Source organism: Chlamydomonas reinhardtii, chromosome 17 (assembly GCF_000002595.2).
Source record: "Chlamydomonas reinhardtii strain CC-503 cw92 mt+ chromosome 17, whole genome shotgun sequence".
Taxonomy (NCBI): domain Eukaryota; kingdom Viridiplantae; phylum Chlorophyta; class Chlorophyceae; order Chlamydomonadales; family Chlamydomonadaceae; genus Chlamydomonas; species Chlamydomonas reinhardtii.
The window spans coordinates 4,007,988-4,034,771 of NC_057020.1; the positions used below are offsets into that span (position 1 = coordinate 4,007,988).

The following is a 26,784-nucleotide window of genomic DNA, read 5'->3' on the forward strand; positions in this document are numbered from 1 at the left end:
CCCCTCCCCTCCCCTCCCCTCCCCTCCCCTCCCCTCCCCCTCCCCCTCCCCCTCCCCCTCCCCCTCCCCCTCCCCCTCCCCTCCCCCCCTCCCTCCCCCTCCTCCCCCTCCCTCCTCCCCTTCCCCCCTCCTCCCGCTCAGTCACCTCGGGCAGGTCCAGGGTGCGGCTCATGACGATGCGCGCCGGCGTGTGGCCGCCCTCGCGCCGCGTGGTGAGCCGCGGGTTGTCACGCCGCACCGTGTTGCCGCCCACAATCACCGCGTCGGAGCGAGCGCGCGTCTCAAACACCAGCGCCCTGCGTGGCGTGTGTGCACATGATAAATCGTGCAGCACCACACCTCCCCTGGCTCACCTTTTCCCCCTCCCACACCACACACATGCACGCATACATGCATACATTGCTGACCTCATTCCCTTGTGCTTTCCTCACGCACACACACAAAACACACACGCCCCGCCGACCCCCCCACACACGCACGCACCTGCTCTGCGCGCTGGACACCCAGGCGCTGTGCCCGAGGTTGGTGGCAATCTTGCCGTCCAGCGTCATGGCGTACTTGAGCACGCCCAGAGGCCGCCGCAGAGCGGCCCTGCACGTGCGGGGGAAGCAGATGGGGAAGGGGGTAGGGCGCGGCTCATTGTGTGTGTGTGTGTGTGTGTGTGTGTGTGTGTGTGGAGAGGTGGGCGAGGGGTTGTGTGAGAGGATGCGCGCGAGCGGACGAGGGTGTGCGTGAGCGCAACGTACGCGTCGTGTGCACATGCACATACACACACACACACACACACACACACACCAAATACACAACACAACACAACACAACACAACACAACACAACACAAACACAACACAACACAACACAACACAACACAACACAACACAACACAACACAACACAGACACACACAACGCATCACAAAACATACACAGACGCACGGGCGCGCACCTGTGCAGCAGTGCCTCATTGGCGTTGAGGCAGGCGGCCATGGCGGAGTAGGCCGCGGCGGGGCCGCCGGCGCCGGGCGCGAAGGGGCCGTCGCTGTCGCTGCCCGACCCCATGGAGCCCGCGCCCGCGTGCACCAGCCCCGCCGCCAGCTGCGAGGGCGTGCCGTTGCGGCCCAGGGCCAGCTCGTCAGCCAGCACGTCTGTGGGGAGAGGAGTGGGAGGAGGGAAGGGGCTGGCGTGGTCAGTCAACAGGCAAGTCCGGCGGCACGGGTTCATAGCAGTAGCGGCGTGACGGGGCACAGTGAGGCGGCCACTGAATCGATACTACCTTGCACTCGCCACGTCCCGCAGTTCCCTCTGTCCCATCCCCCCACCCGCCTATGCCCGCCCGCGCTTGCGCAGCCACCCACAACCGCCCGTGTCTCCTTTCCGTGTACGTCGCCCGCCAGCCCGCCAGCTAACACACCCCCCATCCTCACCCGTCCGCCCCATCCCTGCCCCCACCCGGCTGTGTTGCCCGCTGTACCCCGTGTTCCAGCTGCCTCGACCCCGCAACCCAACTCCCTCACCTCGCACCCCACCGCCCTCCCCACTCTCCCACACCCTCTCCCCCCGCCACTCACCCACGCGCAGGCCGGCGTTGCGCAGCAGCCCAATGCCGCGGCTGCGCAGGTGGCGCAGCGGGTGCCGCAGCCCCACCACCACACGGCTCACGCCCGACCGCACCAGCGCTTCCACCGCCGCGCCCTCGCCGTGGCAGTCCCCGGGCTCCAGGTTCAGGTAGGCGGTGCCGCCGCGCGCCGCCGGCCCCGCCGCCGACACCGCCAGCACCTCCGCCGAGGTGGTGCCCTGTAGATGTTATAGGATTGTGCGCGGCATGATGAGCGGTGTTTTGGGTGGTGTTATAGGATTGCGCGGCATGATGGGCGGTAGCTAGGTAGGCGCCACGTCGCGCGTCTGCGGGTAGTCAATCGCCTCGAGCTGCAGATGCCAGGGCCCAGTCGGCCCCTTGCCACGACCCATTCCACCCACTCATCCACCCACCCAATCCACCCATCCATCCACCCACTCATGTAGGCGCCCGCACCCGCCAACCCACCTGCGCGCGCAGGAAGGCCTGCGAGATCACCGTCCGGCCATCGGGCCCCACCAGCCGGCACGCCGCGTTGGGGTGCGGCTGCGTCTCGCCTGCGTGTGCTCAAGGGAGGGAGAGGCGTGTCAGGTCCGGTCGTGTTGTCAGGCTTAGTCGCATGCAAGGGGCAGCGAAGCGTACGCCCCAAACACCACAGCTCCATCCAAGCCGCCGCCGCAATCAGAAAGTCAGTGTGCCGGCATTGCGCCAAGCAGCACAGCCGACACCGCCGAACCGCCGTTTGGAGAGCCTCGGGCTATAGGTGCCGCATGCAGGTGCCGCACACATCGCGTCAGGCTGGTGCTCACAATGGGAGTAGCGGTCTCTGGCCTGGCCTCTGAGCCAGCACACACACACGCACCGTGTCGTCGCGCTCCCCTCCCCATCATCCTCTCCCATCACGCCCCCTCCCCTGCCTGTGCTCCGCTAGTTTTCGCTTGGTTTGGTTTAGTTTAGGCTGGAATACACAACCCTCCCCTCCCCTCCCCGCCGGCCTGCCCAACGAGTCACAACGGCACAGTAGGCGCAGCCGGGAGCCCGCCGCTGATGGATCCCGGCGGCGCCATCACTGGGGGGTATCACACACAGCCTCGCAAGGGCTTAGCGGCCCGGCCCAGAAGCATCTAATCGTTCGGATCTAGGGATGATGCTTCGGCGGTCAGCAGTCCAGCGCGCTAGAAGCCCGGTGCTGCGTCAGCAGCCTCCCGCAGCGCCGCCGCACGCCCCGTGTGCCCGCCCCAACCCCTGCGTGCCTCCAGGTGTAACCCCCCCAGTGTTCAACGCCGCGGCGCCGAGGCGGCGGGCTGTGGAGGTCCCTCGCTGAGGACTGACGGACAGGCGAGGGGGTCAGGAGCCCGAAGCGGGCATCGGATTGTTGCACCGCAAGCCGCACGAGTCCGGTCGCTTTAAGCGCGCGGTGAGTAATGGCACCCACGCGCTTGCTCTTACCTTCAGGGCTCCCCGCGAGCCTCGCCGCTGCCTCCAAATGAGCGTAATCGGGGTCTGCAAGCAGTGAAGATGCCGGCGAAGTTAGTTCTGGACTGCGCAGTGACAACTCAAAGTATCAGGGTTTGATCGACAAGTTGTGGGTCCCGCTAGCGAAGCAGTTCGCGAACGGGGATTGGAAGCGCACCTGTGAGCTGCCCTCGCGCAGACGCGCTGAGTCTACATTCCACCTGCAATCATAGGATCATCACCCAGCAAAGGTTCAATTGTGGACTGGGCAGGAACTGGGGCTCAGACGACCGCACCCGGCGTGGTCGAGATGTGTTCTGGGGCCGCCGAGCCTCTCCAAAGCTACTCCTGCTGCGCCACGGCTGTTGCTGCAGCGGCAGCATCCCTCGACAACAGCTAGCGGAATTGCCTCAGGCCCCAACGGACTATGATAAGAAAGGGTTGATAAACTTTAGGCACAGCAACGAGAAGCGTGCAGTTCTTCTTTGAATGCAAAGTAGGGGCAGGCAAACGAAATTGGCTAAGTTTTTTCAACTGTCCGCGTAATTCACCGAGCCGGGGTCGTCGTGGGGCTCATCCTGGGGAGTAGGGAGGTAATCGGACCGGGTGAGGGAGTCCAGTATCTATGTCAGTTGCGTGGATGTTTCTGCTCAGATGCTTCTGTTGCCTCGCCTGGATGATGAAAAGCCAATGTCGGGGGAAAACCCGACAACCGCCCGCTCCCCCGTAAGGCCCTCGCGACGTGCTAGTAAATTCTCGTCACCAAAGCAGACAGCAAGAACCTAACACACTGAAATAACCCGCGCAGAAATCATGCCAGGCAGAACCAGGGCATGGAAAGTCGGGCCCGACGCTTCGTGCCCGACATGCCGCGTGTAGCTCGCCTTGTCCTGCAGGGTTTAGCAAATCACAGACTGGGCATATGTTAGGGCAGAGCAAGCTGCACGAAAAGTCTGCTGAAAACGGTTCGTGCATCGGCCGCGGTCATCCCACGGGCCACACTTGGGTGTGGGCGCTCCTAGGGCTTTTCTTGCACTAGGGTTCTTACTGCGACGCGCGTGCTTATGCTCGCCTTGCAAACCCTTGCATGCAAACGCACGCGCCCCCGGAGAGCATGGCGCGGCACCACTGCCGCCACCGCCACCCCGACGACTGCCTGTGCGTCGCGACGAGGTTCGTGCTAGCGTTGCTGCTGTTGCTGCCGCTGCTGCTGCCGGCCCCGCACGCGCTAGCAGTAGCAGCCCCTGCTACTCCAGCAGGCCCATCCCACCAGCACACGCGCTCGGGCCACGATGCTGCCGCCGCGGCCGCCGGGGACGCATCGCCACAGCGAGCCACAGGAAGCTGCAGCGATCCGGGTCGAGGGCCGGGGCAAGCCCAGGCTGCGGCGGGGGCACAGCCGCCTGACTCATCAACCAGGCGGGAGACGGAGGAGGAAAGAGCGGCTGTGGAAGCAGCGGCGGTAGCAGAGGTCACCGGGCCGCAGCGGCGCAGGGTCCTCGACCAGCGGGGCGCAGGAAAGGGCGAGGACGGAGGAGGGGGAGGAGGAGGACCCAAGGAAGCTGGGAAGGAGCAGGAGTACGACACGCAGTCACAGCCGCAGCCGCAGCCGCAGCCAGTGCGGCTGCCGGCGGCTGGCATGACGGCAGGGTCGTTGTCGGGTGACCTGCTGCGGCGGAGTGAATGGCGCAGTGGCGGCGCCGCACTGCTGCTCGTGCTGGGCTCGGCGGCGGCGGCGGCGGCGGCGGCAGCTCCGGCGGCGGCTCTGGCAGGTCAACAGCAGCAGGACGTATCAGGTGCAGGCGCGCGTAACAATACCAGTAGCAACATGCAGAACAGCAGCAGTAATCTTAACAGCAGCAGCAGCAGCAGCAGCAGTAGCAACAACGGCGACTTACTAAGGCTGCCTGATGTGCAGCGGCCGCTGCTGGCTGTAGCATCCGCCGCATCCTCGGGGGCAGCAACGGCAGGAGGAGGCGGGGGAGGCGGCGGCATCAGTGATAGACGCTGGTCGCTGCTACAGGCTCTGCGAGTGCAGCAGGAGTGTGTGGCGGGTCGGGACCCTGTGCTACTGCCGCCGCCCGGACCGCCGCCGCCGCTGCAGCTACGCCTCACGCCCCTGGCACAGCCCCCCTCGCCACCGCCACCGCCTCCACCTACGTCGTCGACTCCACGGCTGCAGCTGCGGCGCCTGCTACAGCCACATCCTGCTGTGGTGGACACAGCAAGCGGCACAGGCGGCCGTGGCGGCGGCGGTGGCGGCGGCCGCGGCGGTGGCGGCGGCGGCAGCACCCGTGGGGGCTTTTTCTTCCAGGCCGCTGGCTCGCCGCCGGGCGACGGACCGTACAGCAGCCCGGCAGCCGCAGCGGGTACTGCCGCGGGCGATACTCGAAGCGGTGGTGGTGGTGGTGGTGGTGGTGGTGGTGGTGGTGGTGGTGGTGGTGGTGGTGGTGGTGGCGGAGGTGGAGGTGGCGGAGGTGGAGGTGGCGGAGGCGCAGGCGCAGCGGATGACAGTGGTGATGGCGGCGGTGGTGTCGGCAGGGAGGGCTCTGTGTTGCCGACCCTCGGGATGCTCATATCCGCCTCCCACGTGGACAGGTGTGCGGTGCGTTGTGTTGTGTTGCGATGCGGTGCAATGTGATGTGTGTGGTGCGTTCATCTTGATTATGGTTCGTTTTCACGTGCCCGCATTTGGTGCTTCTTTACCCTTGTGCCGGCAATCCATCATGCGTTATGCACGCACGGTGTCGACCCGCTCCTGCTGTCCTCCTGTCCTTGTGACACACACACACGCCTGTACGTGCTGCTGCAGGTGTACGGGTGCGCTGATTAGCCGCTGTCACGTGCTCACAGCCGGCCACTGCATCTACAGCTTCGAGGACGAGCAGCAGGGGCCAGGGGGGCAGGGGCAACAAGGGGGGCAGCAGGGGCAGGAGGCACCAGGCAACAGCGGGAGCGGGAGCGGGCGCAGTGAAGAAGGCAGCAGTAGCAACGACAGCAGCGGCAACCCGTGCACCTCGGCAGCAGCAGCAGCAGCAGCAGCAGCAGCAGCAGCAGCAGCAGCAGCAGCAGCAGCAGCAGCAGCAGCGAACAGTACCAACAGCGGCAGTAGCAACGACAGCGCCAATGCGCCAGCAGTAGCAGCAGCTGCAGCTGCAGCAGCCGGCAATGGCACCACAAGCAGCAACGCGACCACCTCTGCGCCTGCCGCCAACCAACCGCCGGGTAACTGCGCCGGAGGCGGTTGGGTGCGGTCGTGGGAGTTTGCGCCAGGCTGGACGGGAGAGCGGGCTCCGTACGGCGTATACAGATCCCGTACGGCCATCGTACCGCCGCAACTCATACAGCAACGCGATCCATCGTACGACGTGGGGATTGTGTTTTTGGATCGAAGCGTGCCAGCGGACGTGGGCCCCTTTTTTGAGCTGCCGGCTGTGGCGGCGGCGGCGGCGGGGTCCTTGGGAAGTGGGGGAGACGGCAATGGTGGCGCCACCAGAAGTAGCAGCAGTGGTGGCGGCGGCGGTGGCGGTAGTGACGCGACTGGCACGGGCACTGCTCCCTCGTACAGGGTGCGTGTTGGAGTGGCGGCGCCCTGGGTGGGATGTGTGGGGCGCAACTAACGGAGTAACTGCGTGTGCTTGCTCCACGTGACGTCACGAGGCGGCTGACACCGTACGGACGTGTGACTGCAGCGTGGGATTGTGTGGCCCTTCCTTGACTGGCCCATGCGTGCTGTGTCCCCAGCAGGTGACCTCCATCGACGGCACGGCGGTCATTGTCGCGACCAGCGGCAGCAGCAGCAGTAGCAGGAATGGCAGCAGCAGCAGTAGCGGCGATAGCAGCAGTAGCAGCGGCGGCGGACTTGGTGGTAACGCTGATGACGGCGGGGACGGGTCGGATGGCGAGGATGCGGGTGGTTTCGGCGACGTCGGAGGCGGCGGTGGAGGAGGTAGCATTGCCCGTGGCAGTAGCAATGGCAGTAGCAGCGCTCCCCTCCTTTTGGGTGAGGACGCCCCCTGCCTCAACTACGCCGGCTATCCCACACCCATGCTGCTGTGGGGCCAGTACTGCAGGTGCGTGTGTGGCAGCCTCTCTAATGCAGCCTGCTGGGCATGGGGGGTGGAACCGCGGCATCGCCGCATCGGCACGTGCAGTGTGTGGTGGCGGGGTGTATTTAATGGGGTGCACGAAAATGGGCGAGGCCGCCGAGAAAGGAGTTGAGCTAACCAGGCAATAGTGTTTGTGCGGACGCACGCGCCTCACACACGCTTGCCCTGCTGACTACACCTCCCCTGACCCCTCCCCCGACTCCTCCAGCCCAAGCCAGCCATGTGCTGCCTGCCTGCTCCCTGCCTCCCCATGCTCTCCGTGCCAATGCCGCCCGTCAATGCTGCTGCCGTACGTGCCAGGTACCTGACCGACCTGGACGGAGACAATTTCGTGGAGACGAACTGCCGCGGCCGCCCGGGCGTGTCAGGAGCGCCGCTGTGGGTCTACGTGCCGCCGAAGCCGCTGGTGGTGCAACAGCAGTCCGCACCCGCGGCAACACCAGCAGCGCCCGGAGCCCCTGCCGCGCAGCCGGACGCTGGCGGCAGTAGCAGTAACAGCAGCAGTGGCATTCCGGCAGCAAGTAAGGATGCCAGCAACAGCAGCCAAGGACAGGCCGAGCAGCAGCGGCAGCAGCAACGGCAGCAGCTGCAGCCGCGTCAGGGGCGGCGTGTGGTGCAGGCAGTGCTAACGGCGGGAGTACCGGGTGGCCCCACAGCGGCTGTGCGGATTGATGCCGCATTGGCGCAATGGGTGGCGCAGAGGCAGCAAGAGATGCCGTGCGCTGACTAGTGAAGATGTGAAAGTATTCGTTTTGGAAAGCTGGCGCGAGGGATGGCCATGATTATTTGGTTGTTCGCCGTTGGGTTGCGTCGGTTGCGGTTTATTTGGGCCGTTGGCATTGCTAGCCTCATCACTGGAGGTACACTTGCGGCAGATGGGAGCGAGCGGTCACGGTTATAAAACACCTCCTCACGCTGTCACCAGGCCACCGTGTCCGTCGCAGAACACACCGTAGCGTCATTCCACTCCCGGATACAGTACTGCTGGCAAGTCGGCACAGTGCCCTGATTGCATGTAGCAAGAGCGGCGCTGGCCACAACAGACTTGAACTGCACTGGCAACCCAGCATACCGTACTGCCGCAGTATGAAAGTAATCATGTACAGTTATCACGCATGCATCCCACCGCACATTTACTGATGCCAGTTCACAATTGGCTGAGGGCCCCGTGCAGCGTCCGCACATCGTACTGTTTGCGATCAAACAGCCAGCAGCAGTGCTGGCCTTCAACAGGTCTAAGCCTCTCACACCGTACTGTGCTTTGTGTCCTGAAAGTTCACTGACTTCCGCACTCGAACGCAGCCCGGCTCGGCACGTCTCTCATGTCTCTCCCCCACGCCTCAATTTATCATCTACTTTGTTCTCCATTTGTTCACGTGCTCGCGCCTCGCCCCTCGCCAGCCTTTGCAACAGCGCCCCGGCCCCTCAAATGCAGGGTCGCGTAGCCCCGCCGCGTCTCGCCTGTGACTGGCACCGTGCGCGCGCCTCCTCCTCCCCCTCCTCCTTGCCCCCCGCCTCCTCCTCCTCCTCCTCCTCCTCCTCCTCCTCCTCCTCCTCCTCCTCCCCCTCCTCCTCCAGCCGCAACCGTCCCAGCTCCTGCGTCACCAATCGATGTCGGCCCGGCCCCGGCAGCCGCTGGCGCCGCAGCCGCCTGCTGCTGCCCGGCCGCGGGCCCTGAGGACGTCACAGCTGCTGCGCTTGCTGGTGTTGTCTGTGCACGGGCGGGGCCGCCGGGCGCCATGCCGGCCTGCGTCCAGGACCCTGATGCTGTAGGCGCATCTGGTAATGACGCCGATGCGGATGATGCGGATGATGCGGATGGTGGCTGTAGCAGCCAGCCCGGGTGCACCTGCTGCACCTGCTGCTGCTGCTGCTGCGCGCCCCTGCCGGCCCCAGCAGCCAGCGCCAGCCCCCAGGACGGCGCCGAGGAGGTCGCGGTGAGCTGCGTGGGCGTTGCCCACCACTGGGTGCCTGCCGCCCCCGCCGCTGCCGCTGTGCCAGCACTCGCTGCCGTGCTGGAGGTGCCTGCTGCCGCCACTGCTGCCGGTGCCGCCGCGGGGGCGTCATGGTACGGGGCGGTGCTTGCCGTTGGCGCCATTGGTGAGAGAGCGGTGGCACCAGGAGGAAGCGGCGGCGAGGGTGGAGGTGGAGGTGAGGTGTAGCGGCCGGGGCGGTGTGGCAGCGTCATCGCCGCGAGTCTGGCAGCGCCCGGCGGCAGGGAGCTCTGACCGGCGCCGTAGCTAGCGCTGTGGCCGCCGGGGGCGGCAGTGCTGGAGACGGGCAGATCTGGCGAGGGTGCAGGCGAGGGCGAGGGTGACTGGCGGGTGGTGGCGCGGCTGGCGGCGGCGGTGGAGCCAGCGGCGTCCAGCAGCTCTGCCGCCGACAGCGGCGCCAGTGGGCGCGGCGCGGGGCTTGCAACGCCGCCGGCAGGTGGCGGAGAGGGTGCGTCCAGCGAGGCTGCCGCCACACCGGGAGTAGCTGCGGTGACGGAAGCGCTGGCCGAGCCTGTGCCGGTTGCCCAGGGCATCGCGGCGGCGGCGTGGGCGGCAGGAGGTGCGAGGGCAGCAGTGGCAGTGCTAGGAGCAGCTGCAGCAGCAGCCGGCCGCCGCTGCAGCGCACGCAGCCGCTCCCGAAGCCGTTCGCGCTCGTGTTCTAGTCGGCTGCTGAACGCAGCCGTTGCAGTCGCCTGCTGCTGCTGCTGCGGCTGCTGCTGCGGCTGTTGTTCTTGAAGTCGCTCCACCGCTGGCGACCGCGGCTGCGGAGATGGGGAGCGGCGCGCCAGAGAGATGAGCACTGGCTGTAGCCGAGCCGGCGGCGCCACCATCACCGGCTGAAGCAGAGGCTCAGTGACGGCAGGTCCCGGCGATGCATCCGCAGCTGCCATGAAGACCAGCGGGCCCGCCACAGTGACAGAGGAGGCGCCTAAAGCAGTGCCGACAGCGCGGCCAGGATCCGGCATCACAGGCGCTGCCGCAGCTGCAGCCGCAACAACCGCCGCTAGTGTCGGCGGCAGGGGCCGCGGCGCCGGCTCCGGACTGATGCTGCCACTTCTGCCGCCCATGGAAGGGTCAGCAGCTTCATTCACGCCTCGCAGCTCGGCGGACCGCAGCTCGGCTTGCAGGTGCGTGGGCGTGAGCACAGCTAGTCGCTGCACCGGCTGTACCGCGGTGGCACCGGTGCCGCCGCTGATAGCTGCTGTGGCACCGCCGGGAGGGGCTGTAGTTGCGGTTGCTGAGCGGGAGACGGTACTGGGGCTGTGGCTGGCGCTGCTTATTGGAGCTGCACCACGCACAGCAACCGTGCCAGCGCCGCCCTCGCTGACCACCGCCCGCCGCCAGACTCCGCCCCGCGATGTAGCTGTCGGCGTGAAGCCACGGAACGGTGCCAGCTCAACCTCCACCTCCGCTGTGACCTGCGCATCCGCCACCTCCGCCTCCGCTGTGACCTGCGCATCCTGCAAGACCGCCCCTAACAGCGGCGCTGACGGCGATGCTACCGGTGCCGCCGCCATCACAGCATGCGGTGAGCTGCTGGAAATCGCAGCTGCAGCTGCAGGAGTAGCTGCAGCAGCGGCCGCCCCGCTGCTTGTGGCTGTAGCAGCAGCAGCGGCGGCTGTGGCAGCGGCGGCTGTGGCAGCGGCGGCTGTAGCTACGGGGGCTATAGCCACGGGGGCTGTAGCCACCGGGCTGCCGCGTCGTGTGGCCGCTGGCGACTCCGAGGAGCTGGAGCCCGCGGGTGAAGCCACCACGGAGCCAAAGGACGGCGACAGGGGCGCAGTGGCAGTAGCAGTAGCCGTAGCTGCAGCTGCAGCGTCAGCCCGGACACGGATGCTGCTGGCGCCCCTCTGTTGTGCGCGGTCAGGGCTGAGGCCGGCTGCTGCGGCACGCCCTGATGCCGCTGCGGCGGTGTCCTGCGCAGTGATGGTGCGTGGCTGTGACCGCAGCTGCGGCTGCGGTGGCACAGCCGAGTCCTGCTGGGGAGCGTCTGGCGAGGTGAGTATGGCAGCAGCAACGGCGGCTGGGCCACCTGCGATCGCATCGGCAGCTGTGGAAGCTGCCACCACGTCCGCTGCTGCTGCTGCTGCATATCTCTGCTGAGCAAGGCCTTGCCCTCGGTGTGGAGGCGTTAGAGCACCGGAAGCGCCGGCCACGCTGGGCTGCAAACCTGTGGCCGTCCCTGCGGCCCGCATAGTTGCCTCGCCAGCAGACTCCTCCTGCGGCTGCTGCTGCTGGTGCCACTGCTGCTGCCGGCCCCGGGGGGCCTCCTCTGCCCGGGGTCCTGAACCCGCCTCCTCTGCCGTTGCCGTTTGCTCCGGTGCCGTGCGCACGTACGCCGCCTCCAAGACACCCGCCTCCTCTGCCGCCACCCGCTCCTGAGCCGCCCGTATCCGGGCCGCTGTGTCCTCCAGCTGCCGCCGGTGGCCGCGCAGCGCCCGCGCCACCGCAGCGACCGCTGTCACCTCCGCCCCCGCACCTGCCCCTTCTGGCGTGACACCTGCCCCATCTGGCGCAGTAGCAGCAGCTGCCGCTGGTGCCGCTCGGGGCACAGCCGAGGGCGAAGAGGTGCCGGCGCCAGACACAGCCGCTGCTGCCGCCGCTGCTTGTGCCGCTGCCGCCGCCTCCAGCGCCACCACCTGCCCCAACACCCCTGCCACCATCTGCGCCAGAGTCGTCAGCGCCTCAGCCGTCTGGGGGTCTGCAAGCAAGCCGACACTCCAACTGCCACTGCCATCCCCACCGCTGTCACCAACAGCATCACAGCCAGCGTCAGCGGCCATCGCGCCTCGTCCTTGCACCCTCTGCTGTGTGTGGCTGTAGCTGGAATCCGTCGTCTCTGCTGCTGCTGCTGCTACTGCTGCTGCTACTGCTGGCGGCAGTGACAGGGAGTCCAGCAGGCTGTTGATGGCGGGCAGCCGGGCGCAGTGGCGCTCCACCTCAGTCAGGAGGGCCTGTGGTGCGGAGGGCAGGCAGGGCGTGATGTGCCGTGTGTGCCCTCCACTCGCTTGCATTTACCGCAGCCATGCGCGAAAGCGTCAGAGCAGAAGCAGGAACGTGAGGCAGGAGCACATGCCACACTCAACAGCCACACACATAAGCGAAACCGTGAACAAGTCTTCCTAGCATGCATGCATGCGACCTGCGCATAGGAGCCCGAGTAGAAGCAGAAGCCCAAGATGATTGTAAAGCGCCGACATGGCCGGAACCCACCTGAAGCTCGGCGTGTGGTGCAGGTGCGGCCTCGGGACCCGTCTCCACCTCCATTGCAGGCTGCAGAGCAGCCTGGGCGGCTGGAGCAACCGCTACTGTTGCAGCCGACTCCGGTGGCTGATGCAGCTCGTGCTGAGAGTGCACCTGCGGCTGCTGCGGTGGCTGTAGCTGGGGCTGTGGCAGCGGCTTGGACGGCGGCGGCAGTAGCACGTCCAGCGGCGACAGCGCCTCTGCTACAGCCACCTCCAGTGAGCTAGCCGCCGCGGCGGCGTGGCCGGGCGGGCCATGGCGGGAGCCTGTGCCACCGGTGGCGGGCAAGGTGGGTGGAGCCCGTGCCTGGAGCTGAAATGCTACTGATTTCTGCTGCTTCTGCTTCTGCTGTGCGGACCCGACGCCATCCGCCGCGGCCTCCAGGCTTCCGGCTCTCAAGCCCACAGTCACAGCACCGTCTCCCGTCGACACCACGTGCACATCTGGCCCCGCCGCCACCGCTACGGTAGCGGGTACTGAGGCCGGAAGCGGCAACGGCGCTGCCGCAGCTTCCGCAGCCCCTCGGGACAGCCTGCCCAGAGCTGCGGCCTCCTGCAGCTGGTACACACGCGCCTGCGCCGCCCGCAACGCGGCCCGTAGCCGGTCTGCCTCCGCATGCTCTGAAGCCAGATGGGTTTCAAACGAGACGGCGACGGCGCGTGCCGCCGCCAGTTGCGCCCGCGCAGTCTGCATTCACGCATGTTAATTGCATGTATGTTACCATATGACACAGCTGTGGAAGATGAAGGATCGCACCGCACGGGCGGCACCGCCTACACAACAAAGACACCCGCGCATTCGCGTGTACTCCCTAACACGCTGCGCTCGTGCACATGCTGCATCACCCACCTGTAGCTCTGCCTGTAGCTCCGTCATTTGACCGCTGGCCTGCTCCACCGCCGCCTCCGCCTCCCGCTTCTTGGCATCCGCAGCCGCCACCGCCGTCTCTGCCCGCTGCTGCAGCTGCTGCTCCGCCGCCGTTGCCGCCGCGGCCGCCACATCAGCCGCCGCCGCGCGCGCCTCCGCCCGAAGTGCGCGCTCGGAGGCCTTCGCCGCCTCGGCGCTGCGTGCCGCCGCCGCTGCAGATGCCTGCGCCTCCAGCCGTGCTGCGCGTTCCGCCTCCCGCACCGCCTCCGCCGCAGTCGCCTGCGCCTCTGTCGCGGCCTGCTGTGCCGCGGCGGCCTGAGCCCCCGCCTCCGCCAAGCGCTCCTCCCAATCCAGCAACACCGCGCGCATGCCGTCCATTTGAAGCTCCTGCAGGATAATTATACATTAGGCAGTACCGGCATTTGTATCAATATAGTCGCGAAAACCACATAGAGCCTGCTCATATCGGACCAGCACCAGCAGCCACACGACGACGGCGATTGCACAATGGCCCACATTAAAGTCCACAGATCAAGATTGTACAACGGCCACACCATGTTGTGTTGCTGCTGTTGGTGCCGCTGCAGCTGTGTCTGAAGCGCCGTGGCCTCCGCTGCCGCCTGCTGCGCCGCCGCCGCCGCCGCCTCGTGTGCCGCCGTCAGCGCCGCCTGCTGCGCCTCCCGCAGCCGCGCCAGCTCGGACTCGTGGCTATCGCGCTGCTTCCGCAACTGCGGTAGGTGAGTGCAGCAAAGTCTCATTGGAACGTCGCGGAGACAACTCATTTCTCTGCTGTACGAACTTGTTAACTGCTGTTACTTTGCTGCTTATCCACCAAAGTTCCTGCTGCCAGCACCCCACCTTTGCTGAGCCCGCCTGCCGCTCCTTGCGGAGCCTCTCCTCCCACTCCGTGCGTTGCTGCAGGCAGGCGGCGACGAGGGACGGGGGCGAGGCGGCACACAAGCGCGTTACAGATGATGTCGAGGTCATGTGTAAGTCAACTTCCGTGCATTGCTACCTACTTGTCGTCTCCATCGGCCACACGGCGGATGCCCGCACCCCCTCCTATGCCACTGCTCCGGCTGCTACTTCCGCTGCTTCCGCGCCCACCAGTGCTACCGCTGTCGCTGGCCCTGTTCACACCACCCATCCCCACACCAACGCTGCCGCCGCCGCCGCCGCTCTGCTGCCCGAGCCCTGGCAGCGGCCGCATGCTGCTCCACGACCGCGCCGCACCCGCACTCGCGCTTCGGTCCCCACCCACCTTGTCCGCTTCCGCATCCCGCTGCTGCGCCTCCTTCAGCGCCCGCTCTGCCGCCGCCACCGCCGCCGCCTGCGCAGCGTCCCGCTGGCTCTCCGCCACACGCACCGCCTGCGCCACCACCGCCTTCACCCGCCCCTCCAGGGATGTGCGCTCCTCCCGCTCCTGGGCCAGGGCCTGCGTCGCCTCCTCCAGTCGGACCCGGGCCTCCGCCAACGCAGTGGTCGCCTGTTCCTTGTCGGCCTGAACACACAGAAGGCGCATGCGGGAAGCTCGGTGGAGGGTGCACGGAGGGTGCAATACAGGTGTGCGGAGCGATTGCAAGGTGAGCAGTCGCCCGGCCGTATTGGGGATGCGACTACTCTGAAGTGCTGCTTGTAAATCTTTGCGCTGCCAACCTGAGCTTGCAACATGCCCTGCGTCTGGCCCCCTTGCCGTCCCGTGCCATCCTTGACTCCGCCTGCCACTGCAAGGACGCGAACCTCCCTACATGGTATATACAACCCTCCATCCCTCCCGCTCCTGCCCGCTGCCTCCCTGTACCCGCTTCCTCTCGCCCGCTCGCACCTGCAGCTGCTCGGCCCTGTCCTGCAGTCGCTGCGTCTGCTCCGTCAGCTGGCGGACCTGCGGCGGGGCACACAGAGAGGCAATACACAACACGTGCGTGCATGCGTCGGCTATGGGTGTTGCGGTAAAGGATACGACGGTCGGCCGCCGCCGAGGCACCAACTGCAGGCCGCGTCACCGCTGACGTCGGAAACACGAGATAGGGGATACTCAGGCTGTGCGACATGCAATGCTTGAGCGGTTGCGCGCACGGTCCCTCATGTGTGTGGACTTGCACACAGCTGCCACTCACACACACACACACACACTCCCGGCCTCACCTGCTCCAGCAGGGAGTCGCACCGGCGCTGCAGCTGCAGCTCCGCCGCGGCCGCCTGCTGCGCCGCCGCCTCGGCTTGCAGCCGGCCTGCGAACCATGGCCGGTTGCGTGGACGTCCAGGCACACAGCACGCACCACAGAACACAACCACAGAAGAAGGGCTCGGCCGCGAACAGAGCAGCAGCAGAGTGCCAACTAACTACAAGCATTACCGTCACCAACGTCACCGCTACCAACATGTCCGTATGCCATGCATGAGGGCGCGAGCGCAGCGGCGCTGAAGATGCAATGCCAAGCACCGGATTGAAGGCTTATCCCTTCGCCACCACTTCACCAAGCAACGTCACAAAGGGTCACACCCACGCTACGGTATCTGTCCGCGTCGTGCGGCTGCGGCGCCCGCGCACCTTGCTCCAGCTGCCGCGCTAGCTCCTGCCCCGCCACCACGCCCCGTGCCGCCGCCTGGCCCGCCGCCTCCGCCTGCATCGCCGCCAGGGTCGCCAGCAGCTGTCGACACTCGGCCGCCTCCTGACGCAGGCCCGACACCAGGCGCCGCGTGGCCTGCACGCACACACACACGAGGCCAGGCAGAAGCGCTTTAATGTGTTGTCCGCTTTTCTACAGTCTCAGCAAGAGTTAGATGACGGGCTGAGCATGCTGCTGTTGTTACGGAGTGGAGCGTATGGTTTGATGGGACAAGGCGGGCATTGCACACTGGCAGTGGCTGCAGTGGCTGCAGCGGCGGTGCTGGAGGTGCAGTGGCTGCAGTGGCAGCAGTGGCGGTGCAGTGGCGGGGCCGCAAGCGACGCACCTGGATGTGGTCGTGCTCGCGCAGGGTCCACAGTCCGAAGGCGCGCTCCGTGGAGGACACGACCTGTGCGTGTACGTGTGAGTGTGTATGTGTTTTTGTGTTTTTTTTGTGTGTGTGTGTGTGAGCGTGTGAATGCATGCTCTCAGCAGTCGTGGGCCGCATCATTAGCCACAGCTACACCTGACGCCGAGCCACGCCGCCTACCCACCGAAAAGAATGGGTGCCCGGATGCTGGATACAGCAGACGCCGCTGCTTAAGGCACTCCGTGCCAAGTGTACGACTCATCGTCACAAGAACTAGCCTTCTCTGTCAGCCTGCGGCCTCCTAGAGAAGCCGTCGCCTGGCTGACACCAAATAACCCCATCAGTGTCTGTCTGAACCTGAACCCTGGCAATCCCTTCTTAACATCCTCCCTGGCAACCCCTCCTCCTCCTCCTCCTCCCACCCACCTGGTGTGCCAGTGCGGGCAGGTCCGCTAGATCCACCTCCTGCCGTACATCGCCCATCAGCTGCCGTACTGCCTGGCTGTAGCTGCGCAGCTGCCGCCGCGCGCCGGCCGCCTCCTGCTGCAGCCGCTGCTGCTGCCGGCCCGCCTCCTCAAGCTCGGACGCTAACTGCGATGCCTGCGGGCGCGGGTGCGAGGCACCAGCACGGCACTCAGGACACCAAACGACAGTGTGCAGGTTCTGTACCCTATGCGAGGAGGCACGATTGCCGCAAACCGAAGGGGCGCCACGGCGCCACGAATTGAAGCAGCCTGGCCCACACAAGAAAGCATGAATGCATGAGGCCCGCACCTACCTGCACCATGGCCGCCTCCGCCGCCGCCCGAGCCGCCGCCAGTTCTGCCTCGTGCGCTTCCGCCGCCTCCAGCAGCCGTCGCCGCATGTCCTCGACGGCGGCGCGCGCCTCCGCCGCCTCCTCGCGTGCTGCCGTGGCCTGGACCGAGAACGCCTCAGCCGCGGCCCTCGCGTCCACCGCCTGCACACAACAAGGTTCACACGGCAGAGTGAGAACGGCTTGCAAAGGAGGCCCCCGCGCCGCCCCGCAAATGAGAAACATCGCGCTGCACGTCAATGCTGCCCATCACCTAACTCGCACACAAAAAGCAAAGCCGGCATAATGTAGGAAAGGACTAGCAGCAGCCATTCAGCCCACCTGTCGCTCCAGCTCCTCAATGGGCGACTGTAGCCAGCCGCCGCCCACTGTGGGCCCGGCGCCGGCGCTGCCGCCAGCTGCCACTGACCCTCCCAGCGCCCCAGCCGCCCCCCTCCCTGTGCCGGTGGCCCCGGCTGCAGCCGGGTCCCGAAGCGCGGTGGGCAGGTGTTGCTGGTGCTGCGGCACTGCTGCCACCGGCTGCTGCGCCCCGCCCTGCGCCTCCAGGTGAGCAACGTATTGGCGGTGGCGGGAGGCGCGTGACAGCGCCCGTGACAGCTCCTCCTGCGGGCAGCGCGCGCGCGCAAATACACGCAAAACATACTTACTTCGTAGTCGTGAGAAGGCATAGCACCACTCCTTCCACCGCATCCGCCTGCCTTGCAAAACGCCAGGTAACGACCCCTCTCGTGCCGCTTGGCCCACACCCGCCATCCTCATACGCAGATCATGGCAGAGGAGCAAACACCGCTCACCGCCAGCTGCTGGTCCTGCGGCCGCGGCGCACCCGCCAGCAGCAGCTGCGCGCGCGATGCGGTGCCGTGCAGCAGCAGGACAACCGAATCCGCCCTCCGCACCGCCTCCAGCCACCTCGACTCGCGGCCCCGCACCGCCTGCACCTCCAACTGCAGCTGCCGCAGCCGAAGCCGCAGCGCCGCCACCGCGGCCCGGGAGGCGGCGGCCGCGCCACCACCGCGGCCGGGGCCGCGGCTGTGATCGCGGCCGGCGCTGCGGCTTCGGCTGCGGCTGCTGTCGCTGGAGCGGTGGCGGCGGGAAGGGCGAGAAGCACTGCGGTGCCGGCGGCTGCGGCTTGAGCTGCGGCTCCTGAGGCCGTCATCATGTGCACCGCCGCTGCCACTGTCATAGCCACCGCTGTTACTGCCGCTGCTGCCCGGGCTGCTGCCGCCGCGGTCATCGGCGGAGTAGGACCGCCGCCGCTGCGACTTGGACCGGTGCGAGTGATGCGGTTGCCGCCTCCGCTGCTGGCTGCTACTGCGGCGGCGCCGCCCACTGCCATCGTCGTCGTTTAGCGACGTTGACCGCACGCCAAGCAAGCCTGGCCAGTGCTCCTCGTCCGGATCGCGCCTGCGGCGGTTGGCAGTTGACGAGGCGCGCCGCCTGTCGCCGCCACCACCGCCGCCACGCCGCCACGGCGACTGGTCCGAGCCCGCACGCAGGCCCAGATCCGAATCCAACTCCATATCGAGTTCCAAGTCCACGCCCAGGTCTGGATCCAAGTCCAGCCCATAGTCCAGGCCGTGATCCCAGCTGTCCGCTGCAGCCCGCGGCGCGGCCCGGGAGCTTGAGCTCCGTCGCGCGCGGCTGCGGCTCCAATCACCGCTGGGACCCCGGTGCCGGCTGTGGCTGCGGCTATACCTATGGCCATGCCGTCTGCCGCCCTGCGCCGCTTCTGTGAGTGCCTTGGCGGCATCACGCCGCGTCGCCCGCGCCGCGCCCGCCACAGCCAGCATCTTTCGCTGGTACTTGGCAGCGGCGACGCGCGCCGACTGCAGCCGGCGCCGCAGCTGCTCGACCTCTGCCGTCGGCTCGGCTGGAGCTGCCGGCGCCGCCGGCTGGGGCGGGGCAGCGGCCGCGGCCGGCGCCGCGACAGTGGCTGTTGGCGCGGTGCCGGCAGCGGCGCCGCCAAGCGCTGCTGTCAACTGGACCCTCAGCCCCGCGAGCATAGCGGGGAGCAGCCCGGGCGCCTGCTGCTGCTGCTGCTGCGCCTGCGGGAATAGCGGGCTTGGGAAAGGCAGCGGCGCCACTGCAGCAGGGGCGAAGGGCGCGGCTGCGCCGAACGGGTTGTATGCGTGGGCGCTGCCGTGGGGGTGGGCTGCAACTGCTCCGCTGCCCGCAAGGCTGCCGGCCGCTGAGAGCGCCTCCAGCACCTGCGGCGTTTGATCCCACCCGCACCATTACGCAGCACATATCAGTACATGCAACAATCTGTATGCAAATCGTAATGTCCTCCAGCCATCGTGTTGCCGGGGACCGGGTGCTGCGGGTGAGCACATACAACATGGGGGAGGGAACACACGCCACGCCACGGCGTGCCAGCATCTGCACCACCACCCGCTGGTACGGCACGTACGGCACGCGGCTCACCTGCGGCGACAGCCCCAGCTGAGCCAACACGCCGTACACGCCACGCAGCTGCTGCTCCACGCCCGCGCGCGCCGCCTCCGCCGCTTCCACCGCCGCGCCCGCTTTCACCCGCGCCGCCTCCACCGCACCACTGCCCTCCTCCTCAGCCTTCTTGGCCTGAGCCAGCGCCACAGACCTCGCCTCAAGCGCCTCTGCGAGCTGCGCCTTGAGCGTCCTCGCGCCCTCGCCGGCCTCCATCGCCGCCGCCTCCAGCTGCTCACAGCGCTTGCGCAGCCCCGCTAGCGCGGCCTCCGCCTCCGCCGCACGCACCTCCAGCGCTGCGCGCTGTTTCTCCGCATGCGCCTCGCCTGCGGCTAGCTTTGCACGAAGCTGCTGCTCCGCCTCGGCGGCTGCGCGCAGCGCGGACTCGGCTTTGGCGCGCTCCGCCGCCAATACGGATGAAGCTGTGGCGGCGGCGCGCGCCTCGGCGGCAGCGACCGCGGCATGTTGCGCCGCCGCCAGTTGCTTGGAGTAGGTTTGCAGCGCCTGGAGTGGATATCAAGGTGTGGACGTGGTGGGGGAAACAATAAGAAAGCATCTCCGTTGGCCTGATGCTTAAGTACAGCGTCAATCCCCATTCTTGCCCACCCCCACCCGCTACGGATGAGCCTCCCACTCGTTGAGCCAGTCGGTACCACCGCCCCTGCCCTTGCCCCGCTGCCAACGCCCGCCGCCGCCGCCGCGGCCGCCGCACCTTCTCCACGCGGCCCGGCACGCTGGCCCGCAGCCCCTCCAGCTCGGCCTTGAGCGCCGCCACCGCGCCCTCGCGCTGCTTGGCCGCCCGCTCCAGTGCGCGCACGTGCTTGCGGTCCTGCCGCTCCATGCGCTGCTGCACCTTGACCACCACCTCCTGCGTGGCAAGGAGGTAGGTTACAATTTCGCAATTTGAAAAACGACGGTGCTTACAGCTCTGGCCACGGCACCGTGGCGGCCGCCTAGGCGGCATGATGCGCCGGCGCAGCAGAGCAAATGCTGGAGATGAGGAGAGTTAGCGGCGGAGGAGGCAAAACGCGGCTCCGCGGAAGGAGGCGGCGGCGGCGGCAACTCGCCTGCAGCTCGCGGGCGTGCACCACCAGCTTCTCCCGCTCCAACGAGGCATGCTCCAGCGAGCCCCGCAGCGAGGACACCTGCGGACCGGGGGCGGGATGAAGGTTTCATGCCCAAAAGCCCACGCCTTACGATGAGTGGGATTCCAGGCATGGCTGTTTAGGACAAGACGGAGATAACGAGGCACGGCGCTGCACAAAATCCAAGTTGGGTGCTGCCGGATCAGCAGTGGAGACAGCGCGGACGGGCACGGGAGGGGCAGTTGGAAGGGGGCGCGCGGATGGCTGGCGGGTGTACGGGCGGAACGCCTCGGGGCACACGGCGACGCACATTCATGGCTCTGACACAGCTGCGCCTACCTCGCTGCCGCGGCTCTCCAGCAATCCCATGACCCGCTCAATCTCCCTGCGTGCAGTGCAGGCCAGGGCAGGGAGTTGGAGGGGCGCAACTGGGGGGACGGCTGCCCCACACGATGTACGGTACGCAACACACACGCCCCAACCCCTTCCCCCTTCCCCTCCCTCACCTCCTCTGCCTGTGCCCCGCTAGTTTGGCTTGGTCTGGTTACATTTTGGCCGGTAATCCCTCATCCCCGCCCCTCAGCTGCGCACCTGCGAGTCACCTCCAGCTGCGCCTCCATCTCCCCGGTCATGGCCTCGGTGGCCACACTGGCGGCGCTCTGGGCCTCCAGCATCTGCTGCTGGACCACACTGTGGACCTGGGGGGCGGGAGGGCAGACAGGCGGGTGGGCGGGCGAGCGGATGGGCGTAGGCGGGGTCTGGGTGCCAAATCGTGTGTGCGTGTGTGTGCGTGTTTGTGTGCGTGTGTGTGTGTGTGTGTGTGTGTGTTTTGAAGAGCACACGGAAAACAAAGCGCACAGCCCCCCCGTGTGTGTGCGTTTGTGTATGTGTGACATCGCGGGACACCAAGAAAACCGACCCAGCACCGAAGACGGCAGTAACACGGTGCGACGGGGGTAACACGGCGCCACGTACCTGCGACAGCTCCCGTTCGTGCTGCTCTCTCAGCTGCGGGGGAGGGGGATGGCGGCACAGGCAAACATGGACCTTTTTCAGTGCATCCGCAAATCCTGACGTGCAATTCTCGCCACATCGTACCCCTCCCGATTACCACTCTCCTACTCCCAACGCCTCTGCCTGTGCTCCGCTCGTTTCAATTGGTTTGGTTTGGTTTGGGCTGGTATTTATAACCCCCACGTCATTCCTGCCTGAAGCCTCCATAGGCGTTTCTCAGGTGTGCCCCTATTCCCTTCCTGGTTCTCCTGGGTCTCTCTGTTAATCCGGGTTTGAATTATATTTACCCCCCTCTCCCTCCCCACCTGCTGCATGAACGCTGCCACCTCCGCCGGCTGCTGCCGCTCCCGCCGCCGCGCCTCCAGCAGCTCGCCCTCCAGAGAGGACAGCCGGGCGCTGCTCTCAGCCGCCAGCTGTGACGTGTGAAGCGTACGACGCGTGAGGAGGGGACCCATTCTGGCAGTCACACTACGACAAAAAAATAAGACATACGGATGCAGGACAGAAGCGGAACCAGGGTGTCCTAGACCGCCGCCGCAGCAGCTCACCTGCGCGGAAGCATGTTGCTTGTCGTGAAGTGCAGCTTGGAGCTCTTGGATCTGTGTTTCAGTGTGAGGCAGGCAGTGAGTGAGGACGCATCTTATTGTCATTGCTGCAATGCCAGGCGCCACCTCCAACCCCGAGCTTGGCTCTTAAGAACGCGCGCTGTGCCCTCCCGAACCACTTGCTCCACGAAAAGAAAGAGTTTCACAAGAATGGAGAACAACGACGAAAGAGTGCGGCCGCATGTGCTCAGCATGTCACCTGGCGATCGTGCTGGGCCGCCGCCTGCTTCAGACCCGCCGCCTCCCGCTCCGCAGCCGCCAGCGCCTCCTGTGACACCCCACCAACAGCGGTGAACATTGGGGCCACCCCGAGGGCGGCACACACCGAGCCACGCACAGAACGGGGCCGGGCTGCTAAGGGGACGGAGCAAAGCGCGCATACCGAGCATGCGCGCCGCCCCTTGTTAGAGGTCTATGACAGACCAATCTGCGGCCTACCTGCACCTGCTGCAGCTGTGCGCCGCGCTCCTGCAGCCGACGTTCGAGCCCCTGTACAACGCGCATAGCGGGAGGTAAGCCATGAACGTCACAGCGCCAAGGGCGGAGAACGGAGAGGACGGGGGGCGACACGGCTTATGCGGGCACGGCACTGCTGCTGGCACTGACTGCATGGGCCGGCGGCGCTACTGACCTGGATTGTGTCAGCCTGCGTCGCCGCGTCCGACTGCGCCCTGGAGCAAGCCGCCTCCGAGTCGGCGAGCTTGGCCTTCAGATCCTGCGCTCCGACGTGGAAGGAACGAACCGCTGGGTAAGTACAGTGCGCCACTAGTAGTCCCAGGTCAAACCTGAGAACCTCTGGGTAACCACGTCATTTGGGCCCCAGCCAAACGAGTGCGACACCGTGGTGAGGCCCCGTGAGACCCTGGCCCGGCCCTCCCCACGCGCACCTGGACGGACTCCGCCAGTGCGGCACTGCGCCGCCGCTCCTCCTCCAGCACCGCCCTGGCGTCGGCCTCAGCCGTGGCCGCCGCCTGCACCGCCGCCGAGGCGTCCCGCTGCTGCTGGGTGACGGCGGAGGCCTCAGCCCGAGCGGCCGCCAGCTGTGGGGCAACGCACAGCCGCACGTGCAACGCGTGTCAGGTGTGCGCGCGCACATTCCAAGCCGCTACGGTTGGCGGAACCCCCCCCCACACACACACACATACATAAACATTGCTGTACGGCCTCCTGTGGCATGAACTCCCGGCAGCACAGCCACCTCCCCGCCATGGGGTCTGGCTGCCCCATGGCTGTTCGGGGCACTGCAGCTGGCCTACCCCAACCTCTGCCCCACGCCCCGACTCCCTGCCCTTACCTGCTGTTCGTAGTGCGCCTGCAGCCCGCGCCGCTGCTCCGCCGCCGCCGCCTCCCAGCCCTCGCGGTCGGCGTGGAAGGCCGCCAGCAGCGCCTGCCGCTGCGCCGCGTCCTCCGCCCGGAGCGCCTGCAGCGCCGCAAGAGCTGTCTCACATGACCCGTCCCAAGACAGTCGTCTCACAACAGCGCATTTCCAAGCACACCCCGTTGAGGATGGTCGGCAGCAGCAGCTCGTGGCGTGGCCCCGACACATGCCAACACACACACACACACACACGCACACACGCACACACCTCGAGCCGCTGGCGCTCCTCCACCCACTGCGCCTCCCGGCGCTGTCGCTCCGCCGCAAACTCGTTCAGCATACCCGCCTGCTGCTGTTCCAGCGCCCGCACCGCCGCCTGCACCAGGCCGACAGGCCGCGTGGAGTGGCCGGGCCACGAAAAGCAAAACCCTCTCAACCATGAGCGGAGTCGAGTGGCAAGGGGCCCGCCGGTGACGTTACGCCTGTTTCCACCAGGCCCCCACGTACCTGCGCGGTTGCTAGCTGCGCTTGCAGCGCCTCCGACTGCTCCCGCGCCTCTCGCAGCTTCTGCACAGCCACCATCTTCTCGGCCTGCGGGCGGCAGCGCCAAGCATTACTGCACCGCGCAAGCGCACGTGTAGGCTGGGATTGTTGGCGTGGTCGATCTTCCCCATGCACTACTGCGACGCCGACAGGCCGCCACGGGTGTAGACGGCACCCACGCACAGCGAACTCCCCCCTCGTCCCATCTCCCACGCCTGCCGCCCTCCACGCCACGCCTGCAGCCCCCTGCTCCCTCGCCCCACCTCCCACGCCCCCGCCTCCAGCCCACCTGGGTGGCAGCCAGCAGCGCAACGCTGTCCCCAGCCATGCCGGCCTGCGGGTACATTGGCGGAGGAAGGGACACGCCAAACAGATGGAAAATGTCCTTCAGTGCAGTCCCTCCACAAACACACCAGCAACGTAGCAGACGCCCAGGAGGTGGCGGCGCTGGACGCAAGGCAAAGGAAAACTTCACACACACCTGGCCCTGGAGTGCCGACACCTGTGCGCCCAGCACGCCCGCCCGGCGGCCCTCCGAGGTGAGCCGCGACTTGAGCGTATCGATCTCGCGCACGGACTCCTGCAGGCAGCAGCAGCAGCAGCAGCAGCAGCAGCAGCAGCAGCAGGCGTATTAGGTCCCAGCGGTGTGGTCCCAGATGTGTTATCAAAGCGCAGCCCATGTCCGCCATACAAACACGATGAACAACCACATTTAACATTAGTAGGTTCCATACCTGCAGCAGCTTCTTTGTGCGCTTGTACTTATTCCGCAGCTCCGCTGGCGCCAGCGACACGCCGGTGGCGTCCGTGCGGGGCGACACGGCCGCCAAAGGACCCTCTCGGCCAGCGGCCTCGCCAAACAGCGCCGCCTGGGGTGACTGCGCCAGTCGCTGCTGCTGCTGCTGCTGCTGCTGCTGCTGCTGCTGCTGAAACAGGGCCGGCGATGGCAGCGGCGTGAATGTGACCGTTCCCGATGCTCCTGGCGGTTGCTGTTGTCGGAGAGGCGTAATATAGTCCATACCACCTCCGGCGGCCCTCGGCGCAGCATCGGTGGCTTCTTGGTATCCGTATCCAAAGCTGCCCGAAGAGCGCTGCGCCGGCCCAGGGCTTCCAGGCCCAAGGCCCTGACCACGAGGCTGCGGCGAGGGATCCACGAAGGCCCCCTGCCGCTGCGGCTGCTGCCGGCTTGGGGACGGCTGTCGCCCCTGCCCCTGCTGTCCCTGTAGCCCCTGTAGTCCCTGCTGCTGTTGTTGCTGCTGCTGTGCTGCCGGCCAAGGCCCAGCGAGCGGAGAGTACGGATCAGTGCCGAGCGGAGACTGGTACACGGGGCCGGGCGCGGGTGTGGCCATGGCCCCGTATGGCGTGCCGGCAACCACGCCACCGTACGGCGAGGCCATGGCGGCAGCGGCGGCGGCAGCCATGGCCACGGGAGTCGCCGCCGCCGTGCTGCCTTGACCGGCGCCGTAGCGCGGTGCGTAGGCTGGAGGAGGGGTGGCGTTGAAGCCGAAGAGAGCGGGGCTGTCGCCCTCCCTGCTACCAGGTCCACGGCTGGGGACGGGGCCAGGAGCGGGGGTGCTGGCCGCTCCAGGGTTTGCGGAGCCGGAGGCTGAGGCAGCGGGGCCGCCGCCTGTCGGCCTCGCCGTGAATGGCGAGAAGCTGAGCTGCGTTTCCAGGGTGCTTTCGACCTGGGGCGGCTGCATATGCAGCCCCTGTGCTGCGGCTCCTTGTGCTGCGGCCGTGCTGTCGAGCTCAGCCTGCCCCAGCCTCCTGAGATACGCGCCCTGAAGGCTTGCCGGCTCCGTCGCCGCGGCAGGCTGCTGATGTGGCTCGTGCTGCTGCTGGTATGGCTGCTGAGGCGGCGGGTAAAGGGGCTGTTGGTAGGGGGAGTGTGGCGAGGCGTCGGCTGACGCGGTGGGAGGGGCGACGGCCACCGGCCGCGACACGGTGAGTACTGTGCCGTCGGCGAACACCTCAAGCTGATGGTGCCGGTTCGGCGGCCCGATCACAGAAATGGTGTGCGGGCCAAAGTGCAGGTCCGTTTCCACAGGTCGAAGGCCTCCGCTCGGCGGCCAATGTGCGGCTGCTGCTGCAAGTTCCTGCGCGGCTTGGCTGGGTGGGTAGGTAGCCCCCGCGGCGTGCGAGCTGGAGGCCTCACTCATCAACCTGGCGCCGGCTTCGCGCGTGCGGGTCGCAGCTTCAGGCAGATCTGACGTGGACCTGGGTAGCCCCAAAGACGGCTCCTCGGAACGCGAGCTTCCGGGCTCGTCATCCAGGCGAGCAGGGGACGCCACCAAGGCCGTGCCCGACCCCACGCTGGCCACGTTGCTGCCCGCCTCGCTTGGAGAAGCCATTCCAGAGCGTGGTGATGCCATAGAGCTTGGCGGTTTCTAGAGTCTAAGCCAGGCTAGCGAGCGCACATTGCGGTTCACATCGCTTGACAGCTGGGCACACTGGAGCCTTTCGATCATACTACCAGAGCACTTCACGAGATCCATGCTACAAAGACGGCGCTTGAGCACAATCGTATTGCACAGTCAACTTTATGGACCGGCGTGACAGGTGGGGTCTCCTTTGCCACGGTTTGCGCAGGCATTGTAATCAATCGGCCATATAGCATTTCCAGCGAGGCAGCCAAGGAGGAGGTTGCCGAATAGGGGCTTGGATCCATCCCGTTTTCCATGGAGTCTACATTGCCGAGGTTTCTCCCAGGAAAGGGCTTAATAGCCAATTAATAGCTAG

At 66.8% G+C, this 26,784-nt stretch overlaps 3 protein-coding genes across 3 annotated transcripts in view; 1 reads left to right on the forward strand and 2 right to left on the reverse strand.

Moving 5' to 3' along the window:
- The window catches only part of CHLRE_17g728950v5 (uncharacterized protein), an 8,998-nt gene extending 5,478 nt beyond the window's left edge, over positions 1–3,520 (reverse strand). Inside the window, exons 1-8 of the mRNA XM_043072392.1 lie at positions 3,326–3,520; positions 3,208–3,250; positions 3,024–3,077; positions 2,043–2,131; positions 1,567–1,792; positions 945–1,143; positions 484–591; positions 138–296 (exon numbers count right to left, since the gene is read on the reverse strand). Of these exons, the coding sequence (XP_042914851.1) occupies positions 138–296; positions 484–591; positions 945–1,143; positions 1,567–1,792; positions 2,043–2,131; positions 3,024–3,077; positions 3,208–3,250; positions 3,326–3,412 (965 nt within the window). The 5' untranslated portion in view covers positions 3,413–3,520. The remainder of the gene's footprint in view (positions 1–137; positions 297–483; positions 592–944; positions 1,144–1,566; positions 1,793–2,042; positions 2,132–3,023; positions 3,078–3,207; positions 3,251–3,325) is intronic.
- A 208-nt stretch (positions 3,521–3,728) lies between these two features.
- Positions 3,729–7,990, forward strand: CHLRE_17g728976v5 (uncharacterized protein). Its single transcript, XM_043072393.1, has 4 exons — positions 3,729–5,627; positions 5,842–6,598; positions 6,777–7,102; positions 7,439–7,990. The coding sequence occupies exons 1-4, from the start codon at positions 4,144–4,146 to the stop codon at positions 7,866–7,868; spliced, it is 2,997 nt and encodes a 998-aa protein (XP_042914852.1). The 5' UTR covers positions 3,729–4,143; the 3' UTR covers positions 7,869–7,990.
- Positions 7,991–7,992: 2 nt separating this feature from the next.
- Positions 7,993–26,638, reverse strand: CHLRE_17g729000v5 (uncharacterized protein). The gene is made up of 32 exons (XM_043072394.1): positions 24,780–26,638; positions 24,527–24,625; positions 24,335–24,379; positions 24,010–24,093; positions 23,771–23,878; positions 23,479–23,604; positions 23,072–23,224; positions 22,816–22,899; positions 22,623–22,673; positions 22,384–22,452; positions 22,128–22,178; positions 21,885–21,992; positions 21,541–21,573; positions 21,157–21,263; positions 20,905–20,950; positions 20,548–20,625; positions 20,193–20,348; positions 19,460–19,984; positions 17,830–19,242; positions 17,357–17,638; positions 17,000–17,179; positions 16,648–16,821; positions 16,198–16,260; positions 15,794–15,947; positions 15,388–15,473; positions 15,068–15,124; positions 14,504–14,743; positions 14,101–14,157; positions 13,797–13,970; positions 13,225–13,629; positions 12,346–13,062; positions 7,993–12,086 (listed from the first exon to the last, which is right to left on the reverse strand). Exons 1-32 carry the CDS (start codon positions 26,415–26,417, stop codon positions 8,511–8,513), a joined length of 11,139 nt encoding a protein of 3,712 aa, XP_042914853.1. The 5' UTR covers positions 26,418–26,638; the 3' UTR covers positions 7,993–8,510.
- Between the last annotated feature and the right edge of the window lie 146 nt (positions 26,639–26,784).

Coding starts and splice junctions, on each gene's coding strand:
- CHLRE_17g728976v5 (XM_043072393.1), top strand. CDS start 4,144: ATGGCGCGGCACCACTGCCGCCACCGCCACCCCGACGACTGCCTGTGC. Junction 5,628..5,841: donor TCCGCCTCCCACGTGGACAG/GTGTGCGGTGCG, acceptor GTGCTGCTGCAG/GTGTACGGGTGCGCTGATTA. Junction 6,599..6,776: donor GCACTGCTCCCTCGTACAGG/GTGCGTGTTGGA, acceptor TGTCCCCAGCAG/GTGACCTCCATCGACGGCAC.
- CHLRE_17g729000v5 (XM_043072394.1), bottom strand. CDS start 26,417: ATGGCATCACCACGCTCTGGAATGGCTTCTCCAAGCGAGGCGGGCAGC. Junction 23,605..23,770: donor AGGAGCGCCAGCGGCTCGAG/GTGTGTGCGTGT, acceptor GCGGCGCTGCAG/GCGCTCCGGGCGGAGGACGC. Junction 19,243..19,459: donor AGCTGGGGCTGTCGCCGCAG/GTGAGCCGCGTG, acceptor CAAACGCCGCAG/GTGCTGGAGGCGCTCTCAGC.